The 20857-nt window shown below is 45.7% G+C and overlaps 3 protein-coding genes across 3 annotated transcripts in view; all 3 read left to right on the plus strand.

Moving 5' to 3' along the window:
• The window catches only part of SMG1 (SMG1 nonsense mediated mRNA decay associated PI3K related kinase), a 59876-nt gene extending 57302 nt beyond the window's left edge, over window positions 1-2574 (plus strand). Inside the window, exons 61-63 of the mRNA XM_036392142.2 lie at window positions 264-443; window positions 559-665; window positions 1331-2574. Of these exons, the coding sequence (XP_036248035.1) occupies window positions 264-443; window positions 559-665; window positions 1331-1408 (365 nt within the window). The 3' untranslated portion in view covers window positions 1409-2574. The remainder of the gene's footprint in view (window positions 1-263; window positions 444-558; window positions 666-1330) is intronic.
• A 5127-nt stretch (window positions 2575-7701) lies between these two features.
• ARL6IP1 (ADP ribosylation factor like GTPase 6 interacting protein 1) lies at window positions 7702-14195 on the plus strand. The gene is made up of 6 exons (XM_036392454.1): window positions 7702-7788; window positions 9336-9469; window positions 11113-11232; window positions 12056-12173; window positions 12816-12900; window positions 13123-14195. Exons 1-6 carry the CDS (start codon window positions 7753-7755, stop codon window positions 13239-13241), a joined length of 612 nt encoding a protein of 203 aa, XP_036248347.1. The 5' UTR covers window positions 7702-7752; the 3' UTR covers window positions 13242-14195.
• A 541-nt stretch (window positions 14196-14736) lies between these two features.
• On the plus strand, window positions 14737-19098 carry RPS15A (ribosomal protein S15a). The gene is made up of 5 exons (XM_036392813.2): window positions 14737-14783; window positions 15867-16004; window positions 16160-16239; window positions 17717-17802; window positions 18963-19098. Exons 2-5 carry the CDS (start codon window positions 15872-15874, stop codon window positions 19054-19056), a joined length of 393 nt encoding a protein of 130 aa, XP_036248706.1. The 5' UTR covers window positions 14737-14783; window positions 15867-15871; the 3' UTR covers window positions 19057-19098.
• Window positions 19099-20857: the final 1759 nt, after the last annotated feature.

Raw genomic sequence — 20857 nt, forward strand, 5'->3', positions numbered from 1 at the left:
CCAGGAATTGATATTAGAGAGGGACAGTTTACTTAATATAAATAAATTCGTAGCAGTAGAATAAAACTTCTTGTTTATGAAACTAAAGAAATTAGAAAATGGAAAGATTGAAAATTTGTGCAGAATTTAAAATGCAAATTTAAAATGCATTTTTTCTGAAAAATTGATAGGTCTATTTGATATGCATTTAATTGTGCTTTTTCTTGCATCTGTAATATGCTATTATTTTGAAGACTTTAAGCACTTTGAAACTTTCTTTACAGCTGTACGTAGCAATACAGGGCAGAAAACTCAGCCAGAGGTGATGTCACAGAATGCAAGAAAGCTAATTCAGAAAAATCTTGCAACATCAGCAGATACTCCTCCAAACACAGTCCCAGGAACTGGCAAAAGTGTTGCTTGTAGTCCCAAAAAGACAGCCAGGGACCCTAAAACAGGAAAAGGTAAATACAAACCTTAAAAAAACCAACAGCCCTAGCACTGACAACAACAAAAAATAGCTCAGAGGGTTTCTGTGCGGGAGTGTCAAGTTGTATTAACTTTATTTTGTACCTGTAGCTGTGCAGGAGAGGAATTCCTACGCAGTTAGCGTGTGGAAGCGGGTCAAAGCCAAGTTAGAGGGCCGAGATGTGGATCCCAACAGGAGAATGTCTGTGGCTGAACAGGTGAGTTGAAAATAAAGTTCCAGTAGTGGTTCTTGCTTTAAATACATGCTAATTAGCAGGTGTGTATGCTGAATTGTGCCTTCAGGGCTGAAATCCTGGTGTGAATGGGGGTTCCTTTGGGGATGGGAGCTATTACAGTGCAAATCAAGGTTGCTGCTGCCTTGTATTGCTGCTTTTTTTTTTTTTTTTTTTTTACTGTCATATGCTTTTGTTTTTTGTATGGGAGGTTTATGTAGAGCCATGAATCAGATAAAATTGTCTTTTGTCTGTCACTAAGCTAACATTTATTCCACAGCTGCTGGTAGCCAGGGAGAACACGAGATCTGTACAGCTGCCCAAGGGACAGAACTTGTCTGTGTTCATTAACACAACACACAACTCCTGTCTCTGGGCAACAGAGTCAGGGGACACAGTTGTCCACGTCTATTTGAGAATGGTGTGGCTACTGCCAAGATAGGGGCTGTGAATGAGATGATAATGTGATTTTTATTCTTGCAGTACAGCTTCCTGTTTCTTATGTGGACTGCACAAAGTTATGTCTACAGTTACTTCAGATTTTTTTCAGTGAAATATTTAAGGTGGCATTCGACAGTAAATTCTAAGATCACTTAAACACTTTTAAAATTCCAGCTTATTTTTAATTCCTTGTTTGACCTTTTTAATAGGTTGACTTTGTGATTAAGGAAGCAACTAATCTAGATAACTTGGCTCAGCTGTATGAAGGTTGGACTGCCTGGGTATGAGTAGGGAGACAGCAGCTCGGTCTGGTTCAGCGAGGTCAGACATCCACCAGAATCAACTCGGCCTCAGGCATCCGTAGCCGCACCACAGTCGGTGGTGATGCATACTGGGGCTTAATCTGAGGAAACCTAGGAAATCTCGGTGCACTGGGAAGTGAATCCTGCAGGATAGCTGCACTCAGGGATACGCTAAACACAATGGTCTGCAACCCCCACGGTCAAGGGTGAACGCTCACCGCTTGAGCAACACGGTTTGTCTTTCTGCTACGGAAGAACTGCAAACGTGTCTGGGGGTCAGCTGCAGAAAGAAATCAGGATGCTACAAACGGCAGAGTGATTTGGAACTCAATTCCACCTGACCCTGTGAACAATTCAGGAAACACCGAACCCTGTTCAAAGAAAAACAGAAAAATGGGGCCATGAAGAAATCACAGCAAGGGCAGATTTGATGCGTTCAGATCCTCGTTCCTCTTGTTCTGTGGCAGCAGTGCTGGTTGAGTTGACCAGTTAGTACGGGAAAAGGCTACAAAATGTAAACTTCAGAAATGGACTGAAAGCAAAGAGCTGTACATCAGATACACGCTGCATTGGAAGAACTTCTGAGATAGAAGAAAAAGCCTTTGTTCTCTTCTCCCTTTCCTCTTTCCTTTCACTCCTCCCTCCCAGCCTCTCCTCGCATACACCCCTCTTGGCTTATTCTTGTAGGTTAGGCGTACTTCCAATATACTTTTTATTTCAATCCTTCTACTTCACAGTTTAGTCAAATTAACAACTTAAATTCTGTTTGGTAAACAATTTCTCCAAAAGCACTGAAAATATAGAACATCAACGATTACTTATGAGTTGGATGGTCAAATGCAAAATGTAATTTTGGTTAAAGTCATTTTTGTGATTCTATTATGTACAGTTTCTCAAAATTGTCACTGTGCATTTAAAAGTAATGATTCCTACAGGCATTTGATTTAATGTGCACTTCCCTCTGCTTGCAGTGTACACTTTTTTGTAATTCAAATTGTCCCTCCAATCTCATTCTACTGTGATTGCTGTAGTTTCTTTCGTACGACGTAGCTAATCCAATGTAATCTTTACCTTTTTAAAAACCAGGATAGAGTATCTAGTAGAGTTTTACATTGTTGATGACAGATAAACAATAAAGTGATGTTCTGGTGGAGGTAGAGTGATATGCTTTTTACTTCATTTTCCTAATCCTTTTAGTTCACACTTGTAAATTCTAGTGCTTCACTTCACAGGGGTATACTTATAATCCAAGAAATGAAGGACTCTTAAATTTTTGTTCAACTAGATCTGTAAAGATTTCTGCAAAGTAGTTTTCCTTTGCCATATTTCTTCTATAGATGGCTGTTCAGTAATGCATCCATAAGGAATCTTCCACCAAGGTTTTTTTTAATCAGTTCTCTCAAAGTATGATTATGGTCAGAAAAGTCTCTCTAAAAATGGCATCATCATCCTTGGATCAAGGTCCTGCTTGTCTGCTGGTTGTCTGAAAACTTCTTGCTTTATTTTTTAAGCAGGACACCTTTAGGAAAAGGCAACTTCCTTTTCTTAGAGAAACAAACTCCACAGAATTCAGCTACAACTGCAGAACTGTAAAGGTGCTGATAGCTAAAGCAGAAATGCACCCTGGCATTCTGAACCCAGATAAATTCATTGTAGCTCTGTATAAAAAGTTTCTCTTTTGTAAACTTGGTGAATTCATTATGGACAGTTGCTGAAAATTGTGGGAAGATCCTTAATGCCATTTTAGTCACTTTTCAGAGTAAAACCACACTTTCAATACAGCATTTTTCAGTCAAAATCCAAGTATTAAAATATTTGAGCCAAGCCCACTACTGGCATAAAATTAATTTAATTGAAAGCAGTTTGCAGCAGTTCATCTGAGTAGGAAGCTTGGCTGGTGATTTTTGGATAATGCCAGCAAACTTCTGTTCCTTTCAGTATTTGCACTATGCTGACTGCTCTGCCTCCGCAGTAGGTCGTAGAATTCACTTTCTCCTCTGTTGCCAACTTTTTGTGGACATGCACTTTGAAGTGTAACAGTTTTCAACAGTCATATGGCCTTCCTTGCACTCTGATTGCCTGATTACCTCTAGGGAAGTCACAGGCTTTGCATCTAACAGTCCCCGTGCAAACGCATTCCACTGCCGCTGCTTCCTGACCCTCTGCCACCCTCGCTGCAGGAGACGCTGTTGGAATGTTGCAGTGAAGAACATTCGTGTGCACAACAGGACACTTGACACTGTTGGTCCTTTCCATTTTTCTCCAGTTCAAAATGACCTTATGAACAATCTGTTGGAGAAGTGTAGTGACAGGAGTGTGTTGTACCTGCTGTTTTGTTTCTTGGAAGCTGGGGGGAAGGGAGGGGTAATGCACTCACCTGTGGCTCATGTATTATACCTCTGCCATCCAGAAATGAAACACTTGTGTGGAGATGGGTTCTTACTGCCTAATTTAATAAAGTTTTAAAAAATAAAAAAGAATACGTGTTTTTAATTTCCTTCTATGCAACACTGTGTGGTTGTGAAAATTACAGGGAAGAATAAAAGTGCCTGATACAAACAAATAACAAACCAAACCCCAAATTACAGCAGGATTCTGCAGAGACTTAAATTTGCATAACTAATGCAAGGGAGACAGCTCAGATGTGCAGGAGTTAGTGGGACTGGCACTGTTCACATGTGTGCTGACACATTTTTCTTGGAAATGTTGACAGTATGGGAGGTTGGTACAGTCTTTATGAAACCCAAAATTCAGGTTCTGCTCACACATCCTGCATAGTAAATAAGACTGCATTAGTTCCAGTCTCTTAAAAGATGCATCTTACAAAGACATAAGGGTCCTTCCTTTATTTTCAGTAGAACTGGTGTTTATTTTCTCTGCAGTGAGGCACACCTAGAATAATGCAAGTCTAGAATCACCTCTCTAAATACATACAAACCAGATGAAGCTGTAGAAGTCAAACAGTTCAACTGAGGGCAATTTTTTGCCTGCTGCTTACCTGCAGTAAATATTAACCACGAGACCATGCTATAAAGTGATTTCTCAAAGCCAAATTCCACATATGTTCAGCAGTTTTGTTACCCCCTCACAATTCTGTAGGCTCATGGTTGAGATGCCCTTTGAAAATGGAGTTGGTTTTTTGCCTCTCTTCCTTCTCCCCTTTTGGAAAGCCATGATGTGAGCATGGCTCTGGCAAATGGGTTGCTGGGATGTGTTAAACTGGAATTATTAGTGGTGTCCTAGAATATTTTGGTAGGATAATGGCACAGTCAATACAACAAATGGAAAATGCAGCAGATCTATACAGTTAACAGAAATTAGTTTTGTACTTTTTAGGGACTTCATGGTTTGATTTTGTTTTGCAGCAATATTTTTGCCCTCAAGGATTATCCTATTTAAACAGAATAATGTTATGTCTAATTTTTCAAATGTCTGTAAAAGACTCAAGTCCCTCAAGCTGAAGCTCTGTTTCTCTAGGTGCTGTAGTCTTTAAGGTTAATTTACTTCAATTATTCATCATTGTTCTGTGCCTGGTACATTAGCCATTCTGTTTTAGTACACTCAAGTACTTCAATGGTTTCTTTGCTTTCTTTTTTTTTTTCCTTTTTTTTTTGTCAAGCTTTTCTAAAATTAGCAGACACACTTTATACATTAAAGAATTTGACTAGAAAAAATATTTGAGAGGACGTCTGCCATCTGTGTGTTTGTTAATGTGGTCCCAAATTATAAAATGCATTTTTTCTTTAGTGAAGTTGTGAGCATACTGTTAACCATTTTAGCTAAAGAATTTCACAGAAATTACAGATATTAGCTACAAACTTCTGCTGTGTACCAAAATGCATTACTGATTAGAGCAATTCTGCCATTCATCAGGCTAATTTTTTATTAATAGCATAATAAATGTGTATTAGGTATGCTGAAAGGGTGGAGGCTTGACATGTAAACTTTGTGTGCCTGTTCTAAGTGCACAGAGCAATTGCACTGTCCCTTTTAAAGGTGCTCTGAAGCCAGCTTGGGGATTTAATTTTCTGTGCATCTGCTAAGAGAGAATCTTGGTGCAGGAAGAATGGGTCCCATTGCAGCATGGTCTGTGCCATGCATCCAGGCAAGCAGAACAGCTGGGTGTGGCTCAGGTAGGGTGCAGGAGGTGCTGAGCTGGAGGTGCTGAGCTCAGGTAGGGTGCAGGAGGTGCAGATCTCTGCCTCCTGCACTATGGCTGAGATTTAACAATGCAATCTGTGAATACCTGTACTTTAGGCACATTTTTTAATTAGACCTGGTGTCTCTCAAGGCCTGGCTGCTCAGCAAGGGAGGGGTGGGCAGGTGGCAGGGCCTGCCCTGTGCTGTGTTCCATGGCCTCTCTGGCATTTCTGGGCTTGAGGGCACCCAGCAATGCTCACCTGTCCCTCTGAGGTATGCAGCAACACCTAACAGGAGGGAAAGGCGCCTCCACGGGCCCTCTGGATGGAGAAATGCTGCCAGGGCAGCTGGCTGGGGAGCTGGGTTTGAGAGCCTGGCTGGAGATGATGGCAGTGCCTTTTTCCATTGGTAAGTGATTGGGTTTTTGTAGTGAGAATCACATAAATAGATGAAACCAGGAGCTGGCTGATGGTATCTCATAGCCAGAGCAGTGTTGCTGCAGGGCACTGCAAGTATCTGTGGAAACTGTAATGCATCATAGACCCACACAATGGTGAGGGGCGGGAATGGACCTTAAACACCATCTAGTCCCAACACCCCTGCCATGGGCAGGGACATTCCCAGCATTGAATCTCCCTGAGCAAACCTGTTCTCACCATCCTCAGTAAAGAATTCCCTCCAAAAAGCTAACCCAAATTTCCTCTTTTTCAGTTTGTACCCTTTATTCCTTGTTCTGTCACTACAGTTCCTGATGGAGAATCCCTCTCCTTGTAGGCCCCTTCAGACACTGGAAGGTTACTATGAGGTCATGCCTCTATATGGCTCCATGCTCTTTTAAAAGACTAATAAAATTATTGCTGGCATCATCACTTATGAAATCACCTTTTGTGTGAGCTTTGCTGTGGTAAAATTGCAGATTTTGAGAGTGAATTCCACCATTTTTAAGCTGTAGAATGTTACACAAAAATACTGTTAGCTTTTAGTGGCATGTGAATGAATTTGAAAGTTATTCAGTATGGCATCTGTTCTTTACATATGTTCTAGGGTGAGTGAGAAGCACCCTGTGAAAGACCAAACCATTCAGGACAGACATATGTTTGCTTTTACACTGTCTTCCTTAGTCCCTCTCTTTTTTTTGTCTCCATCAAGCTGGTGCCAGAGCAGTCTTGGTGCCCGAGATGTTTTCTTTGCTCTCATTATAGCCTTGCGTTGCATCCTGGGCACGGTGATTACGCTCATTAACTCACGTGCCTGAAGCATTTAGAGAGCTGAGTCAGAAACAATATTTATATCCCAGTGCCTTTCTCTGTATTTATTTCTATGCTGCCACAAGTTCTGAAGGAAATAAAACACCTTGCTGGGCTTTGATGTTACCAAGAGAATTGGCCCAGTGCTGGGCACTGCTGAGGCCGCACCTGGGGTGCTGTGACCAGGTACAGGGTCCCTCAGTTCAGAGCGGACACTGAGGGGCTGGAGCGAGCTCAGGGCTGGGGAAGGGGCTGGAGCAGATGAGGGAGCTGAGGGTCTTCATTGGGGGCACAGGGAGTTCAGGGCACGGGGCTGGGGAAGGGGCTGGCGCAGCTGAGGGAGCTGAGGGTGTTCATGGGGACACAGGGAGGCTCGGGATGACCTCAGGGAGCTCGTCAAAGGGGGCTGGAGCGGCCCGGCGTCGGACTCTGCTCCCAGGAAACAAGGGACAGGACAAGGGGACAGAGTCTTAAGCTGAGCCAGGGGAGGTCTAGGTCGGACATTAGGAAGAATTTCTTCACAGAGTGATTACATATTGGAACGGGCGGCACAGGGAGGTGATAGATTCACCGTCCCTAGAGGTGTTTTAAGGAAAGATCCGATGTGTATCACTCAGTGCCGTGGCGCAGTTGACAAAGCGGTGCTCGCTCGCAGGCTGCACTCAGAACTCTTTTCCAACGCGACTTTTTAAGTGGGGGTGCCGCCCCTCCCCGGAGCCGAGCAGCGCCCCCCGCGCGGGCCCGGCGCCGCCTCAGCCGCACTGCGGCGCGCAGGGGGGCGCGCGCACGCCCCGCGCGGTTCGAATCCCAGCAGCCAACCGGCGGCCGGCGGAGCGCCCGGGCTGGCCAATCACAGCGCTCAGGCGGCCCGCGGAGGCTATAAAAGGCGGCGGCGTGGCCTGCGGAGAGAGGGCGTGGCCGGTGGTGCGGGAGCGGCGCAAGATGGCGGAGGGGGACAACAACAGCGTCTACCAGCTGGTGAGGGCGGGCGGCCGCTCGGGCCTGCTGGGGGCGGCGGAGCCAGGCCCGCCCTGCTGTGCTCTGCTCTGCTCTGTCCTGTCCTACCCGCAGCGGTGGCTGGCGGGGGCTGCTCGGCCCCGCGCTGTGTGACGCGGTTCGGCGCTGGGGGTTCGGTGTGGGGTGGGCTCGGGGCCCACGCGTGGGGCGGGCGCTGCGGCTGCGGGCCTGGGGCGCGGGAGCGGCGGCTGCGCTGCTGCTCGCGGGCCGGAGCTCCCAGCAGCACTTGGCGTTACGTGGTCTGCGGCGGTTACAGCCTATGTCAGTCTGTCAGTCCATGTCCCTGTGTGTCTGTTTGTGTGCGTGCAGCCTCCCGCTGCGGGACCGAGCGCCGCAGCGATCCCGGAGAGCGGCAGGCGTTGGGTGATTCAGCTTAACTAAACGTGCCAAGATATGCTTGAATAGTTAAATAAACATAAGGCTATATATATAGTGATGCCTCAGTTGGTAAGCGGCTGCCGTGGGAAATGGGGAAATGGCAGTAAAAACCCGTGAAGGGGCAGAGGCTGGAGGCGTTTGAGCGCTGCGGTGCTGCACACCCAGGCTGGGCACAGGAAGCAGCTCCGGGAGCTCGGAGCTTGGGGGGAGGCTCCGGAATTTGTAGAAAATCCACGAGCTGTGTTGTGCTTGTTATTCTAGTGGCGTCGGAGTTCTCATTGGAATTAAGTGTAGCACATAGCTGCGAGTGAAACCTGTTCTGTTAGCTCTGCACGGCAGACGTGCGAGTCTTCATGGCTTTTCAGCTCTTACTGCTCGGGCAGCAGTCGGTTCTGTTCACGGTTTACCTGAGTTTTGTAATCTTTGAGATGCCATCTCCCACTCACTGAGGGGACACTGTTAAGCTCTGTTAAATGTGGAACACCTCAGGTGAACTGCTTAGCAAGCTGATGGCAGCACAGGTGGGGGCCTCCTTGTAGGAGGGGTGTAGGGAGGAATGTCGGAATCACATAGGAAGTGGAGCTGAAAGGCTGTTTTGGGCAGCTTGTGGGAAAACTTGCTGTCCTGATGTGATCAGTTGGATAACTTTACTGTGGATTCTGAGTCTTTATCCATCTTCCTTATAATAAACTGGTGTTGGACAGCAGCCAGAAAGCTTCAATTTAATGTGGTAGAGTTGTCTTGGAAAATACATTTATTTTTAAACAGTTCTCATATTGCACTTTTCCAGTCATTGACACTGAAAACTTGAGAGGCTTTAAAACCTGATGTTCTACTAATGGGGGGGATGGGGTATGGTAAATGGGAGATTAGGGGAAAACACCTTGGCAAAATCTGGGAGGAGGTATTGTTTGGCCTATCCATGCTGCTAGGATCTTGACTGTTTAAAGGCATCACAGCTACAATGTCATAACTTTGTACAAAACTCACAATATTATTGCTAATTTAATTACTCAGAAAGATTTGTGTCTGGGATCTTTAATTATTACACTGTATTTTTTTTTAGCTACTTCAGTGTGGGAATTAATTTGATAATCTGGTTAAAGGAATTTTCTTCTCTTTTTGTATAGGCAGCTGAAACTGCAAGCTTGGAAGAGCAGCTGCAAGGATGGGGAGAAGTGATTCTGATGACAGATAAAGTTCTGCGCTGGGAGCGAGCCTGGTTTCCTCTGGCACTGATGAGTGTTGTTTCCTTCTCCTTCCTGTGAGTACCTTCTGGGGAGCCTGCAGCATCATTGCATCTTCATGGCTCTGACCAAGCCTATTAGGAAAATTAGTAAGACACCTGGAGAAGTCTAATAGGAAGGCTTTTACTCTAGGTTCTTTTTCTTAAAACGTGTGAACTTTGTTGGAAATTAAACCCAAAAGTAATGAAAGCAGGAAGTCACATGATTCACATCCTGCTCAGAATGGTTTCTGCAAAAGCTGTTTGCCAGCAGTAGATGCTGGGGTTTTTCCTGTGCTCAGCTGAATGTTCTTCAGTGCTGCATTCATGTTCTGCCCTCATTCTTTGTCCCCTGCTTCTTGGTCAGATCTCATGATCTCCTTTGGTTCCCCCCACAGCAGCAGCAGAGTCCTTACAGAAAGCTTGTTTCCATAGGGCACAATGTTCCTACTCTGCCTCTTTGCTGCGGGTTCAGGATAAGTTCAGAGTGTTTTTTGCACAGCTAGGGTTTTTAAATATTCTCTGTCATGTCTTTTGAGAAAGGAGAAAAGGGAAGACTGCAGGTAGCTGCAGTCAGCAGGGTGGGAAGATGTTGCCTGTCTGATAGGAGGTGCTGGAGGTACTTGGATGTGCCTTTATGTAACATGGTAGTAAAGATGACCTGACTGCCTTGCTCAGACAGCTGTTTGTGCCAGCTCTGCAGTTTGCCAGCTCTATCTGTTCCTGCAGTAAGGAGAGAAATTACAAAAATAAATGTTCAGCCAGGTGAGACAGGAATAATTGGTCTTTTGACTAATATAATTTTTTTTGCTTTTTGGGGAGATGATGGTGGAAATCAAATGGAAACCGAAAAGTAACTTTTCAAAGAAGTAATTGTGTGAAGTTGAGGGTATTCTGTTATAAATTCTGTGATTATAGCAGGGAAGATCTTGTGCTGAGTAATACTTTATGGAAATGCAGAACTACTTCAGGTCCTGAACTCACCACAATGACCTTGAACACTCAGCACAGTGTCACTGTGCAGATGTACAGAGCACATGGCCCTGCAGTAGCACTCTGCAGATGTACAGAACAGCCCCACCATGGACTGGGTCATTTCTTTGCTTCTACTATTTCAGTTTTCTGTGAAGTACAGTTCGATAGCAGAGGGCCCAGCTGGGCGTTATCAGATACTGAGGAGATAGCTGGTTGTTATCCAGTTGCCCTTCTGCTGTGTTTGAGTGATGGCAGACTGAATATGGAGAGTGCAGCACTGCTTTAAGTGGAGATTGATGGCCAGAACAGGTTTGGCTGGCTCTCCCAGGAGAAACAGAGCAAATGACAGCCTCTAGTGGATTTGAATTCTGTGACTTGAGCAACAAAATTAGAGCTTTTACTCTGCCTGGTTATTTCATTTGTTCAGTCATCATCATCCCTCATTCAGTGTTAAGTTCACTGTTGGTCAATTTCTGAGAGAATAATAATGATGAAATTTTACTTCTACTGAACTTCATAACTTATTTGCTTGTAGTATATTCTTAACTAGTATATTAAGAGAAAAAGGCATTTTTTGTAATTTTGTTTGAGGTTAGGGAAGAGAGAGCTCTGCTGTTGGAAGCTCTGAGCCAGTCTGAAGAAGTGACCAAGCATGTCTAGTACTGAGCAGTTGGAGCACTCAGAAATAATTTCTCTTCTTTCTGCAGGATGATCTACTATTTGGACCCATCAGTTCTCTCAGGTGTCTCCTGTTTGGTCATGTTCCTCTGTTTGGCTGATTACCTGGTTCCTGCTCTTGCTCCTCGAATCTTTGGCTCTAATAAGTGGTGAGGAAAGCTTCAATTGAAAGTTTATTGAGTGTAATTATGATCTTTATCAAAATGGATATCTGATTTGTGGATATCAAATAGTTACTTTGTAGAGTCATTGTAGAGAGAAATCAGCAATCTCTATAATCCATGAAGTGAGGACAGTAGCAACATGTTCTTTATTCTTTTTCTGAGGTTAACTACTACTACTACATACCTTTATTGTTCTTTTTCATCTGGAAAAATCAGATTTTTTTTAAGAAGGAGGCACATTCTTTGCTCTCCATTAAGCATGCTAATTAGTTCTGCTAGACTAGTTTTTAGTAATTAATGGATAATATATACTGAAAAGTAAAATTATGTGGAAGAGTACTGATGGTATGTTTGGAAAAAAGCAGTAGTAAATGTGATAAAGAAAGAGAGCAATGCAGAGAGTATGAATGTGATTGTGATTGAAACAGATTTGAAAAAAGCAAGTCTTGTATAAAAGCAGTAACTTGAAGAGCCTAATTTGAACAACATTTTGAGTTAAATGTGAATTTTAGTGGATCTGCTTTGGGATGACTAATGGATAAATGTTCTTACGTAGATAAGCATTATTTGTGTGTATCACACTGGTATCAGATGAAGGTCAGGGAGTCAGTTTAATTAACAGTCAGCATACAGGAAAATGACACGGGCACTTCCTTGCAGTGCTCAATAAGGTATCAAGCAAGGCAAAGGCCTGGATAAGCACTGGGTACTTCTTTACTGCTGGGAAAATGCCATGGGGGATTTTTAAAATTTAAAATTAAATCTTGAGTTCTTATTTCTGGCTTTTTCCCCCTCCCTTTAATAAAAGGACCACGGAACAGCAGCAAAGGTTTCACGAGATTTGTGGCAATTTGGTGAAATGTCGCCGCCGGATCGTTGGCTGGTGGAAGCGCCTCTTCACTCTGAAGGAGGAAAAGCCTAAAATGGTACTGAGTTCTAGGAATTAATCTGTGTTGTCTTAAGATTTTGTGTGATTTAGCTTTGTCTGAAGTATTTTGGCAAGGTCTGAATGAACTGGTGTTCCAAACCAGCAGCTGGCACTTCTGGCTGTGACTGGGTACTGGTCACACAATTATTCAGACCTGGAGTGGTAAGGTACAAAGCTTAAAAACTTGCAGTTCTGTGTAGTTTAGGAGCATACCCTTGATAATTAGATAAAGGAAGACTGGATTTCTCTGGATAGGTAAATTTTTGGAAACAAGCTGTTTCCAGTGTGCACAAACTCCAAAAACCTGGATCTTTAGTAGTGTGTCAGCTGGTACATGAGCTACTGAGCCACTGTCCCAAAACCAGCTCTGGGTGCAGCATTGGGGATGGCACAGTCTGGCACTAAGGAATACCTGGGCAAAAAAGAACATGTACCCTGTCCAGCTGATGGTCTGAAAATAAGTGAGAATGGACAACTACAGATCCTGTAATCTCAGTTTTAACATGCCTGTGCATAGGTATCATGGGTGGAAGAGCCAGAGAGCTTCATGTTAGTTTGAAATGTTGAAGTTGTGCCAAATACTGAAGGGAAGGCAGAATCCCCAACAGGTCTGTGGTAACTCCTCGCTTTTCACTTTCAGTACTTCATGACCATGGTCTTCACTCTTGCTGTGGTTGCCTGGATTGGACAGCAAGTTCACAATCTCTTTCTGACCTATCTTATTGGTAAGTGTGGGCATGCAAAACGCAAGGAACTCTCTTGTTAGCTGCCTGAAATGGATTGAGACTGGTAGAAGTAATTTTTGGTTAAGTGTGGTGGGGTGTTTTTGTTGCAGGGTTATGTTTTTCTCTTTTCAGGCAATTAATGGGGCTTAAGCAAAGAATTGCAGAGTGACAGAAGCTTGTTAAGGGAGTATTAATTGTTTTTTTTCTCCTTCTCCTCTTTAGTAAGCTTCTTGTTGCTGTTTCCTGGACTAAACCAGCATGGGATCATCACAAAGTACATTGGAATGGCAAAAAGGGAGATCAACAAACTTCTCAAGCACAAGGAAAAGAAAAATGAATGAAGGCTTAAGTGCTGTTCACTCTAGTAGAAGGTTTTCTTGGGAACAGTTTTGAGAATTAATGTATAATTAAGACAATAGAAGTTGTATTGCTCACTGACTTTTTTTTTTAATTGGCTCCCTGATGAGGTGAAAAAGTCATTCCAGCAGCTGCTGTGGGTTTGTCTCTTGCTGTGCTGAGTATGAGTAGGGCTCTGCAGCCTGGAGCTGATCTGTCTGAGACATCCTCTTCTTTGATGTATGGAGCTTGTTAAGTGTCTTCATCCAACAGACCCTGGGCATAACTACCCCAGCAGCAGAGCTGTAATGCCTGATAGTATTTCTGTGACTGTGTTAGATTTGCTGATCATTAATTGTGGTTACAGCAAGTGTGAGAGGCAGTTCTGAAGGCTGATGCTCCTTGGAGACTTGTTACTACTGATCCTTGTGGCAGGAGGACAATTAGCAGAGTGAGAATGGCCATGGCTGAGGGTGCACATCCAAAATGGGGGCAGAAAGTTCCATTGTCTCACTGAACCTGTTTGGCTGTGTGTACCTGAGAATGTGTGAAGTAGGGGTCTGGAATATATAAATTTGTACTTCAGTTATTTAGTGTAAACTGTAGTGAAAACTCATTGCACTGAGACTGTAGAAAATGAGTGAGGGTGTGTGTAACCTTAAGAGCTGATTGTTCTGGAAACTGCTGTTGTCATGGAGCCTTGTAGCACGTTTGATTTTATGAATGTTTGTCTGTATACAAAATCACTCTGAATATGCTGAGTTTGACTCTGTAAATAAGCCTGAATTGTTTGTGCTTTTCTATGATCTCTCCCTCCTTTTTTAAAACTGAACTGTTTTTCTTTAAAAAGCTAAAACCTGTGTTAATGTTTTAAAAGTTTACTGTTTTAAATGAACTCTCTTCAGTGTCTATTGTAACTGTTGAATAGGTAAATACAGACTAAAGAGAAACTACTTGAACACTTGCTCCTCGTCCATGTCCAGAGAAGGGTGTCAGTGCATTTTTCAGTGTAGCAGGAGGTCTGGGAAGGGTTGAGGAGTGCTGAAGGGCACAGCCTGTGGATGGGGGAGATCCTGGGTGTGTGCAGCCGAGTGGTGACAGGGCGCCGTGTCCCCAGCTGTGTTCGAGAGTGAGGAATGTACTGACACCGGCTTGGGTGGTGCCCGTCTGCTGTCACAGAGTGCCCCTTCGGAGTGCGACCTCCGTACAGACACAGCCCATCCATCGGCGGGGGCTGTACTCACCGCAGCCCCGTGTCCCCGTTGTCGCGGTGTCCCCGCTGCGCTGTCCCGGCCCGGGGGCTCAGCTGCGCACTCTGCCCGGCGGAGCGCAGCTTTTTGTCCCTCGCGCCCCGCCGTACGCGAGTGAAGCGTCCCCGTTCCCATGGCAGCCGGGCGGCGGCGTCGCTCCGGAAGTGCGGCGCGCGGCTTCGGCCAATGGGGAAGGCCAGGTCTGAGAGGCGAAGTCTCGCGATATCTCCGCCCGCTGCTGGCCCTCCCATCAGCCCGCGCGGCCCGGGCTCTTCCTTTTCCGCCATCGCGTTTTCGGTGAGTGGGGTCGGAGCTGCGGGCGCGCAGCATCCGCCCCGTCCCGCCGCCATCCGCGCCCCGCGCCGGCCCCGCCCGCGCCGCCGCGGGCAGCGGGCACCGCGCCACCCGCCCGGCCCGCTTTGAGCCGCCGGCACCGGCGCTGGCGCCGTCCAGAGCCCGCGGAGCGCGGGGCGGGGGGTGGCTCCTCCCGCCCATGGCCCCGCGCTCTTCAGCGATGCGCGGCGGGAAGCGGCAGCGGCGGCCGGGCCCGGGCCGGAGCTGTGGGGAGCTGGGCCGGGCCGGGCGAGGGGCAGCCGCGGAGCCGGTGCGCTGAGGGGCCGGGGCAGAGGGAGCGGAGCGCGGGGAGCGGGCGCGGTCGGGCCCCGGGAGGAGGCGGCCCTGGCGCGGGGGGCTGGCGGCTCTCGCCGGGGGCGGGAGTTGGCTGCGCGGTGCTGGTGTCCCGGTGGTGAAAGTCCTCGTGTGCCACAGGAGCTGCCCCGGTGCCCGGGCAGGGACAGCTCTGGGCACGGTGCTGGCAGCGCCCCGGCTCTGTCGGAGCGGTGGTCGTGCCAAGTCATCCCCGCCGGCCTGGGGCTGCTCAAGGCTCCTTTTGGCGAGCCTCTGAGAGCTGCTGCTGGGTTTCCTTTGCGAAGCGTTGTGTTTGTGCATCCTGCAGGGTTTTTGCAGATCAGTGAGCCGAGCAGCATCTGTTGATTTAATACCACGTAGGATCTAGTTATTGCACAGGATTGGTACTGTGCACTTGGGTGTTAATTGCGTTTTAAGGGCAAACTGATTTACCTGAGGAGCTGTCACACTGCTGACAGCTGTCTGGATGGTGCTTTTGAAATCGTGTGTGTGCTTTGATAGAGCCAAATTTAACCGTGTCAGGCTTCCTGACGTGCTATGGTAGTGGTGACTCTTCTTGATCACAGCTGAGCGTGTGATCGCTTCTCTTCTTTGGCTTGAAGTGCTTTTCAAGCTTCAGTACAACTTTCTGTCAGTGTTGGATGTTTTCGATGTAGAATTAGCCGTGACAGCAGCGCTGCTCGGCGTTTCCGTGCCGAGGAGCCGGTGCAGTAACTGCTGCCCTCCCTGCAGGCACCATGGTGCGGATGAACGTTCTGGCCGATGCTCTCAAAAGCATCAACAACGCAGAGAAGCGCGGCAAGCGCCAGGTGCTCATCCGGCCGTGCTCCAAGGTGATCGTCCGCTTCCTCACCGTCATGATGAAGCACGGTGAGTGCCGGCCCTGCTCCCCCGGGTGTCTGCGGGTGCTGCTGGGGTAAAAGATGTAAATCCCGGTGCTTGAAGTAGTTTGGTGCAACATAGTTAATTAGTTGTGTTATTGTAGCTAAGTGTTGTGTGTGTCTCTGTCTGCTGGTCTCCTGCAGGTTACATTGGTGAATTCGAGATAATTGATGATCACAGAGCTGGGAAGATTGTTGTCAACCTCACAGGCAGACTCAACAAGGTAGGATTTGTCTTCCTGAATTCAGTTCTCTAAAGAGGTGTTTAAATGAGACTTTTTTCTTTTATTTTATGTTTGTCTGCTCCATTTCTAAAAGAACTGCTTGTAAAGGAGGTGGTATTTGTTGAATCTGTGTAAATAAGAGTGGCATGGATGTTATCAGTTAAAAGGGTGGTTAATTTGCCTGGATTCAAAGTGGTGTGGGTCACTAATTATATTTCTTTTAAACTCTGACTATGTAAGATACACTTTCAGGGAAGTCTGCTTGCAAGTGCTGTGTATTTCTCTCTGTTCAAAGGCTTTCTGGCTACCTAGTGCTTTCTCAGTTTCTTTGATATTTAAGCTGTCTGGAAGACTTGTCTTAAGAGATAGGGGCTGAGTTGGTTTCCAGTTGATGTTTGCTAGCTGCAGACGTGAAGACAGACCTTTCTCCTGCTGCCAGGTGGGCTTTGCTTGCAGTGAGGAGAAGTTGAATGTTACGTTAATTGATGCCTGTGAAGCTCCTGGGGCATATGAAGCATTTGTGTGTGTTTTGGAAATTCTTAAATGCTTATGTCTCAAACTACTGAGCCGTGTAGTTCTGTGTGACTTGCTGTGCATCACTGTTTACAGCTAAGCTCTTCCAGTGAGAGTTGGCTCTTCAGTAAAGAAATAAAAAATATTTCTTGGTCAGAATATGTTGGAGACTGTCCTCATGAGGAAGATGTCATCTGAAAATTGCAGAGTGTATAAGGCAGATAATGCTGACACCCCCAAATTACTGCAGTAGTTACAGTAATTACAATAGACACAGTGCTGTGTCTGTAATAAAAGTGACGTAGGTCAGGTTTGAGGGTAGTGTTCCTTGAACTCTTCCAGGATGATAAGGATCCTCCAGGCTAATGGACATAATGTTTCTCTCAACCATTGCAGTAAGGGAACAGTTGTTTAGTTCAGAAAATGTGAATAGTGCAGGAACGTGTGCTTCTGGTTTGGGGCTGGATAGTTGTTAGGATGATTGGAGCCAGTGAGATAACTGTGGATGGTGCTGGTGGTCTTGGTCAGTGATACAATTACCTTGAAAACTCCAGTAACATGTTAATTTCTTCCTAGTTAAAATCTGTGTGAGTTTGGTTTTTTGGTTTTTTTTTTTTTTTTTTTTTTTTTTTTTTTTTTTTTTTTTTGCTAACTGTGTATGATGTTTAGAGGTGGAGTATCCCTGAGCAATCCCAGGAATGTTGCTGATGTTACAGCATGCTTTAGTGCTTCCCCCAGGTGTGGGCATCACGTGGGTGGTGGTGTGGCTTCAGCAGCAGTTTAGGGCTGTGCAGGTGAGGAGGAGTGAGGCTGAGGCAGGAGCTGGAGCTGCTGTGTGAGGTCCTGGTGTAAGGGAGTGTGTGTGACAGCACTTGGTGAGGTCCTGCAGGCAGGGAGCTGGGATCACACATCTGCAAATCCATAAAGTTCTTCAGTTTGTAATGGAATCCTCTTTTACTTACAGTGTGGTGTAATCAGTCCCAGATTTGATGTGCAGCTGAAGGATTTGGAAAAGTGGCAGAACAACCTGCTGCCTTCCCGTCAGTTTGGGTGAGTATGAGGAAGGGTCAAATGTGTGTTCTGTGTAAAAATGTTACACTCACAAACTGCCTGGGTTAGACTCACCTGGCATCTTTTCCTCTGATCAGCCTGGAGTTAAATTCCAGTGTAAAAATCCATCCTCCATATAAATGCCCTTTTTAAACCAGTTTTACAGGGGCACTGCTAAGCAAGGATCTGTTTCTGTTTGGCTTTGGTGAAATCCTTGTTTGACCATTTCACAGTTTAATGGAAAGTAGGACTTTTCTCATACTTGTTTTGGTTTTATGAATGGCTGCTCTTAAATGGGGAAGGAGTTATGTAAGTTACCAGGTCAGTGAAAGTAAATTGTGCTACTTAAATTCACATGTCCTTTGTGCAAGTTAATTGGATATGAAGTGATGAGTAACTTGGAGGCTCTGTTAAACAAACCTCCACAACACAGGAAATCTTACATTATGCAATGTACCTTTTCTTCACAAAGTGTGTGGAATTGAGAGCTGTAATTCCCTGTGCACCAGGATGGCAGAGCTGGAAGAGTCTCCAGGGCCTCAGCCAGTGTGTCCCATCAAAGGAAGGATTGATTATTAGTTCTGTGTTATTTCTGTTCTTAGAGCTCCAGCAGTAGCTCCTGCTTCAGCTGGCCCTGTGTAGCTATTCTGTGTTGTCATTGGGAGTTTTAAGAGTATAGAGTGGTGGGACAGGAGGTTCTCAGACCTGGGGCTGTGTGGGTGAGCTGTGTTGGTAAGGCAGATGTTGGCTTTAGCAGTGGCAGCTGCTGCAGGTGCAGATGCTGCTCTGCACCAGACAGAGATCCCAGCTGAGGAGCTCTGGCACTGTGGCACCTCTGCCTGCACTTGGGAGCAGCATCTGTGGAGGATAGAAGTGGACTTGAGCTAGAAACCTGTCCAGCAGCTGGACAGGGAGTGCCCAGTGGGAATAGGCAGGGAAAGAGGCAAAGAGCTGGGGAGCAAAGTCTGTCAGTGTCCTGAGTGTGCTGCAGGGCTGTGCTCCTGAGAGGAGCTGCTTTGCACTGGTGATAATCAGTCTCACTGTGTTGGGCCTGTTACAGAACAGGCCCTGCTGTTTGTGTCACAGATGAAGGTGGTTCTGTCAGCTCTGCAGCAGCCTGCAGCAGGGAGATAACCTGAACATTTGCTCTCTCTTGGCAGGTACATTGTCCTGACAACCTCAGCTGGCATCATGGACCATGAGGAGGCGAGACGAAAACACACAGGAGGCAAAATCCTGGGATTCTTTTTCTAAAACTTGTAAAAAAAGAGGATACTAATAAATTGTCCAAATGGACTCAGGTGTTTCCAGTGGGTATTTTAATGGCTTTGAACACTGCCTGTGACAGTGCTTGTAACAGCTCTTCAGTAGTGCTGGAGGTCCAGCTTCACTTCAGATGATGTTTGGGTTCCACACCATCCCTGGTCACAATTCTATTTCTTTTAATGATATAATGTACTTCTAAAAGTTACCACTGGAGTGGCATTTTGGGGTCACTGTACAGGAGAGCCTCAGCAGGGGAGCTCTAATTCTAAACCAATGCTCATCCCAGCTGTCCTGCTAGGGCTCACCTCACAGGTGTTCAGTACATGTGTTTGCAGTTACCTCTGTGTGATTCTAGAGTTTCACCTTTTGCCTCTATAATAGAAGATGCCTTGCCAGAAGGTATTTCCTGTTTATGGTTTAAAAAGTTGGGATTTGGGATTCTGGAATAATTAAAATGGTTGAAGTTTTGATTTCAGATCAAAAACTTGTTTCACATCATATGGTGAAAGGAGTTACTGAGGTTAGGAGGTGAATTATTCTTTTCCTTCAAATTTCTCCTTTGAAAGTGTTTTGAAACTCCAGGATTTTGGGTAGAGTAGTTGCTGTGCATCTGTTTTGTGTGTTGGCACAAAGAAACAACTGTTTGGGATTTCTTTGCATTTTCAGAGTGGGGAAATAAGGTTGTCTGAACCTACAGGTAGGGAATATTTAGTATTGAATGAGTTGGTTTTCTTCAGGCACATGACAGCACAGTGTCCTTGATGCAGAGAAATCAGATGTGTTTCTAGGCAGTACATGGAGCTGTACAGCTTGATAGAGGATGGGCAGCAAGCTGGGCTGATGGCATTGTCCAACAACAGCTGGAACTGCCCTGCCTTGCTTCACTTCATTTGGAGTCAGTCCTACCAGGAAGAAACTTTTGGAGATGTAGCAAGTGTTTCAACACACTCTAAACCAGCTGGTGAAATTTGTGATTCTGATAGAAACAGTTGGAACCCAAGTTTTCCTGCTTGGTGATACATCCCCACGCCCACCGTGTACAGTTGCTTGGGCTGGAAGTGTCCTGCCTTGAAGGTGATACTTACCACAAACCTTAGCGTGGAAGGGGCTCTTCAGGCACCGAGTCTGAGCTCAATAACTCTGTAACCTCTCTTGGTGCAGTCTGTTACTCTTTATGGAGAAAAGGAGAAGGTGATACTGTTAAGCAGAAGGTCTTTACTCTGGGCAGACACTGCAGTGTCCCTGATGTGGTTGGTGCTCCCCGAGGAAGGTGAGAGCCAGCAGAGCTCTGAGAGTGCTCCCAGGGGATGTGGTGGCAGCAGCACCCTGACCTGGGCCTGGCTGAGAAGAGCAGGGGCACAGGATAAAGCTGGTTTGCCTGCTGGGTCACAGCTCTGATGGACTGGAGACAGAAAACATTAAAATGGCATTACTGGTTCTCAGTTTGGCTGGAAACAAATCTGCTTAGCTGCAGGTCTGTACACTGAATTAGAGTAGTTACAAAGTCTGTTTCAGCCCTCATTTTCTTGTCAAATGGAGATATTTAGTGACAGGTGGGGTTTTTCCTATCCTTAATGGGTTTCATTCTGCAGTACCAGGCACTGACAGCTGAGATCTTGTACTTCTTGCTCAGACTAACCCTGAAGATTTTATCAAGATTCACTATTCTTTTTTATAAAATCTTGATTTTTATCAAGTCTAGAATAGAACACGTTTCTCATACCTGGTGGAAGAAGGCCAATGACAGTTTCAAAGCTTCCTTTAGATGAATTAACTATGGCAAGTTTCC

Source organism: Molothrus ater, chromosome 16, assembly GCF_012460135.2.
Source record: "Molothrus ater isolate BHLD 08-10-18 breed brown headed cowbird chromosome 16, BPBGC_Mater_1.1, whole genome shotgun sequence".
NCBI classification, from domain to species: domain Eukaryota; kingdom Metazoa; phylum Chordata; class Aves; order Passeriformes; family Icteridae; genus Molothrus; species Molothrus ater.

Coding starts and splice junctions, on each gene's coding strand:
- RPS15A (XM_036392813.2), top strand. CDS start 15,872: ATGGTGCGGATGAACGTTCTGGCCGATGCTCTCAAAAGCATCAACAAC. Junction 16,005..16,159: donor CACCGTCATGATGAAGCACG/GTGAGTGCCGGC, acceptor GGTCTCCTGCAG/GTTACATTGGTGAATTCGAG. Junction 17,803..18,962: donor CTGCCTTCCCGTCAGTTTGG/GTGAGTATGAGG, acceptor CTCTCTTGGCAG/GTACATTGTCCTGACAACCT.
- ARL6IP1 (XM_036392454.1), top strand. CDS start 7,753: ATGGCGGAGGGGGACAACAACAGCGTCTACCAGCTG. Junction 9,470..11,112: donor GTTGTTTCCTTCTCCTTCCT/GTGAGTACCTTC, acceptor TTCTTTCTGCAG/GATGATCTACTATTTGGACC. Junction 12,174..12,815: donor AGGAGGAAAAGCCTAAAATG/GTACTGAGTTCT, acceptor TTTCACTTTCAG/TACTTCATGACCATGGTCTT.